The following is an 8,252-nucleotide window of genomic DNA, read 5'->3' as shown; positions in this document are numbered from 1 at the left end:
CCCATCGGGCATCAGAAATAGAGATGATTACTTTGACACGATTCTTCACATGTATTTCGGTGTTCCATGATGACTCGAGATTGTGAAATTGATGGATTGGGCCCGCCTATAGTTTCCTTAGTCATCAGAACGTGCCACCTGACCCTGTTTATCGACGTTTATGAATTTACCTGGATCTATATAATCGAACATGGGCTTGAGTAACTATGTATGCAAGTTGTAACTCCAGTTCTCGGTTTTTCCCACTGAGTAGCCTCTTGATGCTACTTTTAGAAGAAACACTACCGCTAGCCTGAGTCGGTTCGGTGGCTTAGGTGCACTTAGTCATGACTACCTCATGAGTCTATGGTGGTGCACGCAGCACCAGGGGTCTAATGTTACTCCATGTTGCTCAAGAGGTTATCCTTGTTATCTTTGTCGTTAAGAGGCTCATTGTAGCTAGTTAATAGAATCGATAGACGTGGGGGCACTTAACTACCCCATACAATAGTTATTGTATACCTAAAATAAATAGAGGGTCTCTAATATATATTTGACACGTTAAGCTCTTTATAGGGCTAGTATACATTGGGAGCGCGTTGGGCTTCTTGGCAAGAACATACAGAACAACTAGATTATTCCAGATATTTAAGCATCGAGCCAAATCCTCTAATTATGTATTTATATACGTGTATACAAGATATATGTTTAATGCAACACTTCCCCCCTTTTCCCCTCTCATATAGGTGCATATGTACCCTGCCACACATCTATGTCGATGTACACAATCCCCGCATGCAAGATTAGGTCTTGGCCCGAAGGCCCATCGCGCTAAAGACCACCGTCATCGCTCACCGTTTTTTCTCCGTTTCCCCCCATCAACTTCGGAAGAAATTTCAAAAGTGGATTATTCTATTTTGATTGTATTTGTTTGTTGATTGTTGACACATTTCCGCCCAAACGCCTATTTCTGCACGTTCCCATTGTCTTGTGCTATCTCCCGGGTCGCGCGATCAACCGCTGATCCTGCAGCTCTGGCCCATTTCCATTTTCTCTTTTCTTCTGCATTTCACTATTCCACCGCCATTCCACTTTCTTATACTTTTTGTCCCTCGATCTTAATCTAGTCCTCCATCACATTTTGAACATGGACTATCGACGACTACAACACTCATACCCGCCACGGCCCTCGCCTTTGGGGGCCTCGCAAGAACCTCGCGATCCACACTTCACCGCGCCTTCGACCGAGTCTCGTCAAGAGATTGACAAGTCTCGCCCGTACCCTTCCCCCGCTTCAAACGCTACGTCCTCTCCGTCACAGCTCTACCAGTCAGCGACTTCCCATACATCGAATACCCCTCGTGGAGATACTTCCAGCGCATACTTTCCGAGGAATGGCCCAACACAAGCACACCGTCGACATGGGAGTCTCGAGACAAGGAATCATGAACAAATGCATCGCAGGAATAATTCGCAACCTCAGGCTGCTCGTTATCGTGAAGGTAGGCAATCTGTTTGGTTTTGTTTTTACTTTCCCTCTGCTCGGATCCCCCAGATTGAGGATTCCAAGGATCGGACTTGTGCCGTGGTTGGTCCGTCCTCCGCAGCCCCGTTTCTGAGTATGGGCGACCGGGGGAATAGTTTCCGTAATCTCCTGATTCAGATGCTCAAAACCACGCGACACATCAAAACTCATTCTCCAAATCCTCCCCCTCTTCCCTTGCCCAGACACCCTGCCCCTGATGGATTTTCCCCGGTGGCGCAGATCGACTGGACGACAGCTCGGGAACGCTAGTCCAGGTCGGGTCTAGTGCACACAGAGGAGCCCCTGCCCCTTTCGGACTAGCGTAGGAGCTTCCGGAGTCACGGGTTCTCCTCGCTCTGGCCCTTGCTTTCTCTTTGAACCATTGCTCACTCATTCACAGGGCTCTTAGGTGCCTCCATTATGAATAATACGCCATCACAACACGAACCAGCGCGTCTAAATTCCCAGGGGAACAGTGGAAATCCTGGATTTCCTGGTAAGCACCCGACTGAGGCCCGAGAGCCGTGCAACCGTCCTTGTCGCGATACATGCATTTCGTCACTTATGCGACCGGGACATGCGCGGTCATCTTGAATTGACTCGCTGTATCAAGGGATATTTGGCTAACTCGAACCCGTCTGATAGGTCCGAACGAACAGCCCGCACCATCCGCGTTTGGAAATCGCCAAATGCCGCCTCCTTCACCCCCACATTCATATTCCGCGCGACCCCAATCAACCCACGCGCCTGTGGGCTCTTTGATGGCGCGCGATGTACCTAGCAGTCAGGCGCTCCGACCGGGCAGTAGCATGTCGATTTCCGCTATGTTAGGCTCGGACCCAGATCGGTCTGCGCGGGAACCTGCACGAGAATCTGCGCCGTTCTTTTCGCGACCACCTGCATCGTCGATATTCAGTAACGCACCATCGTCATCTTCCGCCGCCATGTCCCCACCCAACGCCCCAACAAGACCATCACCGCTCGAAAACTCTTTCTTCCGTCGTTCGAATACACCAGAGAAGCCATTCTCCAAGCCTCAAGGCGCCCGTACCTACCGATCTGGGTCTGGTGGGGGTTCAACTGTGGGCGGAGAGCAGTCGGTGTTCGGGGGCTTGACGCGCTCATCGCTCTCACAGTATCCCGAGAAGCCACACTCGACGCACCCTTCACCTAGAATCTCCACGGCAGAGCCACCGTACAACGAACCTCGTCGCATGAGTCTCAACGGTCCGATCACTCGGCCCAGTAGTCAGCCACCCCATGCAGACGCACCCACACGGCCCCCGGGCTACAGTCCGATTTCCCAGCCCGGAGGGGTCGCGGATCGTCCTTTCGAGTCCGGCCCTCGGCCTGCATCTGGGTCGTACGGGAGTCATGATCCACAGCATGGTCGGTTTGCAAACATATTTGGCGAGCGGCGCTCGGAGGATACTGCACAGCGAGAGCGAGAACGCGCTCCAGCGCATGGATCAGACGCCAAGTTGACCCAGCCTGGATCATACCGGTATGGCTCCCACTACGGCGAACGTGACTCGCTCGATCGTCACCAGAACGGCTCTACATGGGACCTCGGTCGCTCTCACCCTCCGTCGCCGGAGAGTAAGCGCTTCCCTGCCCCCGAGCCCGGGTCGAGTTTCGGGTTTGGGGCCATTCAAAGCTACACTAAATCACTGGGGTCGCAACCGGGCGGCAGACAACCTCGCCTCACGCTTCAGTCTCTAAACAGTCAACCAACTCCTCCGCCGCCTCATGATCCGTATCTCAGGCACCAAGGGCAGCCTCCACGAATATCATCAACACCTGCTATCACCACATCCACAGCTGCCGCGTCATCGGGTTTAGCCGCCCTGGCTGATGAGGGACGCCGCAAAGGAAGTGATGAGCTGCTCCATCATCGCAGCCTACTGGCCGTTGGCGTTGATGGGAAACGCGGTGGCCGTGCATCGCCGCTTCCCCAGGCTGTACAAGGCGCTCAAGCTCCATACATTGGTCCCGCTGGAGAGCCAGCGATCAAGAATGAACTAGGGCGAGTCTTCTCCGGTATTGGCAGCGGCGTGGGTGGCGTCACCGCGACTACTGGTGGCAGCGGGCCATCGACACCATTAGGCTCTAGTCCTTTCAAGCGCGATAGCCTCACGGGCCGCTCAATGAATGGAGAAGGGATGGATGAGGCGTCTAAGCTTGCTCGACCATCCTCTGCAGCCGGCAGACGGTCGAAAAAGTCGCGCGACGAGGAGCAGATGGAAATTGAGTCTAATGATGCCCGAGGCGTACTATCAGCACGTAACGCCCGTCGTTCTCGGCATTCCCACCACCATCACCATCAGTATGTTCTACCCAATCAATACAGTTGTCGTATGCTAATATTCCTCTAGCCATCACCACCATCGCCACAAGGCAGACGAAGAGGCGGCTACCCTGAGCTCCCTTCAACGTTCTAGCTTCTTCCATCGAACATCCCCAGCGGAGTCTCCTGCCGCACACCATCACCACCCACATTATCACCATCATCACCATCATGTTCCTCGACTCACTATTCCGGTTACATCTCCTATCCGTGAGCCTCGTACTACCGTGAACCTGGAACCGTTGCTTTCGAGTGTGGCCCATCTTCCTCGGCACCACCTTGGCTCAACGCTATACACGCCACGCATCAGTACCCCCACCGCCAAGTCGTCTTTAGATAGCTCCAAGTTTGGATATACATCGACCCCCCAGCCCCTTCCCCGCTTCGAACAGCGAGAGAATTGCACATTTACCGTTCGAGTCCCCCGTTTCCGAATCAATCAATCTCACCGAGAGGAAATCTGCGCCCGACGCGCGCTCTGGGGGACTGGTGTTTATACAGACGACTCCGACCCTGTCGCCGCTGCCATCCACTCCGGCTTCATTCGCGGTGCGTGGGGCGACGACGTGGACGAGTCAATGCTTGATCTCGAGATTAGAGATACCTACCAGCACGCACCGCCACCCGAAACCACCCCTGAGGGCGAGGCTCCGGCCAAGGGCCCACGTCTACCACCGATACCCCCAACCGACAAGGACCTGCACATCACCCTACTAATTCTTCCCCGCCTGGCCCAGTACGACAGCACTCTCATGTTCGGGCTGAAGTCCCGCAAATGGGACGGTCGTCACGATGGCATGAGCTTCAAGATCCATGCCGTGGACTGGGTGGACGAGGGCGTTGCTCGTGGCGAAGAGCGCAGCGGCGAGGCCCGTCGGAAACGTCTCCGCACGCTTATGCAGACCGGTCGGATCTGCACCGGGCCTGCCATGGCTAAAATGGATGAGCTACGTCGTAGCGGGGTGCAGGTACCTCGCGCCATCGATGGCCAGGATCAACCGGCAGCTGTGCAGCCCGTCTCCTAATTGCGCACCACGTATTGGCTGAATGACTTTTGACTTTTTATTTCCTTTTCCCCGTGGAGCCTAGTCGGTGTTCTGGGTATTCCAAGGTGTTGGCTATTTTTCTTGTCATTTTCCTCTTCGATTTTGTTTTGTTTTATTGGCCGGGTCAACGGGATCGGATGAAAGGGGGTTTCCTTGATTTATTCTTCCCATCTATACATAATCTAGCGCTTTATTTCTTTCTTACTGCAATGCGCCTGTCATATACTCCATATATCGTATTCCGTACCTTTACGCTAAAAGCTCTCCCCGCATTGGAGGGGATCTCCCGGAGAACCGGAGTATTAAAGTCGGGGCATTTTATATTTTGTGTATGTTTTATATGTTGTATAACTATCTTTTATACAATCCCTTCCATTCAACACTATATTAGTGCCCTTCACATTCTACATATTTCTCCAGTGCCCCAGCTCTCCCTTGTGACTGTAACTGGGGAAATGGACCGAGGCTCGTGGGTGGAGCAGGTATTGGTATTACCGTATTATATCCTTTGCCCCAGGTTCAGATGCATATACAAGTCCATAGTCAACACGATAATAAGAGCCAATATTGAAGATAAAAGACATCAAGAAACCAATTATCCAGATCTCCAATTCACAATTCACCTCTTCACCTTCTCATCGTTCCCCGTGGCAAAGAAATCCAAGTCGATCGGGACTGAGGTCATGTATTTCCCCAGTCCCCGTACCGCGTTTTACCGGCTTCCCCGCCAGCCGAGGTTTCTGCTTTAAGCGTCATTCGGCCATTCTTTTTATTCTCCCTTAAGCTTCACCTGGACGTCCACTCCTCCGAATACCCCCAAACGAACCTTTCAGTCAACCAGAGGGATGTTCACTGCTTCTGCCCGAAGCCGTCTTTCTAACCTGTCAAGGCAACGCGTTCCGAACACTCTGCTCGCCCGCTCGGTAAGTCGGTTACATATGCTGTGGAATGCTGCGGAAAGCAGTGAAATCGCCCGGGATCAACCCATTGACACGCATATAGACTCTCAAAATGGCTCCCCGACGAGCAGCATCTTCCGTCCCTGAGGGTTAGTAACACAGACGTCCGGCGCGACGTGGGCACACCGGATCAAACGCTGACAGAACAGCAGGATACAAGGAGGACCTCTCCAAGGGCAAGATGCTTCGTTTCGAAGACTCCCTCCCCAGACTCCCCGTTCCCTCCCTAGAAGAGACCAGCCGTCGATACCTCAAGTCCGTCCACGCTGTCGTCTCCGAGTCCGAGTATGAGCGCACCAAGAACGCCGTGGAGGAATTCGTCCGCCCCGGTGGTCAGGGTGAGTCTCTGCAGAAGCGTCTTTTGGCTCGTGCTGCCGACCCGAAGATCAAGAACTGGCTCTCCGAATGGTGGAACCAGGCCGCCTACCTCGCTTACCGCGACCCCGTCATCCCTTACGTCTCCTACTTCTACTCCTACCGGGACGACCGCGAGCGTCGCAACCCAGCCAAGCGCGCTGCTGCCATCACCACTGCCGCGCTCGAGTTCAAGTCGCAGGTCGATGATGGCTCTCTGGAGCCCGAGTACCTCCGCAAGGAGCCTCAAGCCATGAGCTCGTACCAGTACATGTTCAACTGCTGCCGTATCCCCTCCGAGGGCGCGGATTTCGCTCGCAAGTATCCCGCTTCTGAGAACCAGCACATCGTCGTGGTGCGCAAGAACCAGTATTTCAAGCTCCCGGTTGTTGTGGACGGTCAACAGCTCAACGTCTCTGAGTTGGAGAAGCAGTTCCAGCGCATCTACGACACCGCACAGCCCGCGCCCCCTGTTGGCGTGCTGACTGTTGCGGACCGTGATCACTGGACCGCTGCTCGTAAGACCCTCGTTGCTCTTGACCCTGCCAATGAGCTGGCCTTGCAGGATATTGAGTCTGCTGGCTTCGTGGTCTGCTTGGATGATGCGCGCCCTGTCACTCTGACTGAGCGCTGCTCACAGTACTGGCACGGTGATGGCTCCAACCGCTGGTTCGACAAGCCTCTGCAGTTCATTATCAACGACAATGGCACTGCTGGTTTCATGGGCGAGCACAGCATGATGGACGGCACTCCCACCCACCGCTTGAACGATTACGTCAACAACGTCATCTTCAACAAGAAGATCGACCTTTCCGCCAAGACCGTGCGCTCGCAGCTTGCCGACCCCAAACCCATCGACTTCAAGCTGGACGACGCCGCCAACGAGGCTATCGACTTCGCAACCCAGTACCACCGCAAGCAGATCGGCTCCCACGAGCTGGTTGTCCAGGCCTACCAGGGCTACGGCAAGGGTCTGATCAAGAAGTTCAAGTGCAGCCCCGATGCCTTCGTCCAGATGACCATCCAGCTGGCCTACTTCAAGATGTACGGCAAGAACCGTCCCACCTACGAGTCCGCCTCCACCCGCAAGTTCGCCGAAGGCCGCACAGAGACCACCCGCACCGTCTCCGACGAGAGCGTCGCCTTCTGCAAGGCTCACGAGGACAGCACCACCCCTCGCGAGGAGATCGTCAAGCTCTTCCGCGCTGCCCTCGCCCAGCACACCAAGTACACCCAGGAGGCTAGCGCCGGCCACGGTGTCGACCGTCACCTGTTCGGTCTGAAGAAGCTTCTCCAGCCCGGCGAGAAGCTGCCCGAGATCTACCAGGACCCCGCATACACCTACTCTTCCTCTTGGTACCTCTCCACCTCCCAGCTGAGCTCCGAATACTTCAACGGATACGGATGGAGCCAGGTTATTGACGATGGTTTCGGAATTGCCTACATGATCAACGAGAACAGGTAAGCACTAGCACCCCGACCCTTTTTCATTCATGCATATCTAACTAATCTCTCCAGCCTCAACTTCAACATCGTCTGCAAGCGTCTTGGCGCCGACCGCATGAGCCACTACCTCAGTGAAGCTGCCACTGAGCTTCGTGACTTGCTCATGCCCGACTTGGCTGCCCAGCCTGAGAAGCCGAAGCTGTAGATGTGTCTTGCATATACCCGGTTTTTATTACTTTTGGTGCTTTTGGATTTATGTTTCCTTACTCCAGCGCCTGATAGATGAATATATATTTTTCAACTTGGAATGTCTGTACGGAGTATTTACACTTGTTATTGTACACAAAGTTTGACTTGATCTTTACCTTCTTTTATTTGAATTGATATATTTATTCTTCGTATACATTTTTCTATTCTAGAATCTATCAGAACGATAGTATTTCTTTCCCCAGGTATTAGCTAGCATTAGTTCGTTTAGACCAATGAAACCCACCTTTGTGATGTACGATCATATGTCCTAAGTCATATCTCAACGTAGTTCTATATGTCAAGAGATTCCGAATATCCTCAAATATCAAAGTCCACGCAACTCCGAG

General features: G+C 53.5%; 3 protein-coding genes across 3 annotated transcripts; all 3 read left to right on the top strand.

Annotated features, from left to right (window-relative positions):
* Positions 1 to 1,126: 1,126 nt before the first annotated feature.
* LCP9604111_8149 (uncharacterized protein) lies at positions 1,127 to 1,774 on the top strand (the record flags this gene model as incomplete). Its single annotated transcript, XM_039076260.1, has 1 exon — positions 1,127 to 1,774. The coding sequence occupies one exon, from the start codon at positions 1,127 to 1,129 to the stop codon at positions 1,772 to 1,774; it is 648 nt and encodes a 215-aa protein (XP_038925928.1).
* A 150-nt stretch (positions 1,775 to 1,924) lies between these two features.
* On the top strand, positions 1,925 to 4,876 carry LCP9604111_8148 (uncharacterized protein; the record flags this gene model as incomplete). The annotated part of the gene is made up of 3 exons (XM_039076259.1): positions 1,925 to 2,000; positions 2,150 to 3,830; positions 3,880 to 4,876. 3 exons carry the CDS (start codon positions 1,925 to 1,927, stop codon positions 4,874 to 4,876), a joined length of 2,754 nt encoding a protein of 917 aa, XP_038925927.1.
* An 866-nt stretch (positions 4,877 to 5,742) lies between these two features.
* LCP9604111_8147 (carnitine O-acetyltransferase CAT2) lies at positions 5,743 to 7,861 on the top strand (the record flags this gene model as incomplete). Its single annotated transcript, XM_039076258.1, has 4 exons — positions 5,743 to 5,820; positions 5,900 to 5,945; positions 6,009 to 7,671; positions 7,729 to 7,861. The coding sequence occupies 4 exons, from the start codon at positions 5,743 to 5,745 to the stop codon at positions 7,859 to 7,861; spliced, it is 1,920 nt and encodes a 639-aa protein (XP_038925926.1).
* Positions 7,862 to 8,252: the final 391 nt, after the last annotated feature.

The sequence above is a fragment of the Penicillium roqueforti genome (assembly GCF_015533775.1).
Source record: "Penicillium roqueforti strain LCP96 04111 chromosome Unknown scaffold_29, whole genome shotgun sequence".
Classification (NCBI taxonomy): domain Eukaryota; kingdom Fungi; phylum Ascomycota; class Eurotiomycetes; order Eurotiales; family Aspergillaceae; genus Penicillium; species Penicillium roqueforti.
The sequence above is the reverse complement of the archived record's forward strand: the minus strand, read 5'-3'. Positions and strand labels throughout refer to the sequence as shown.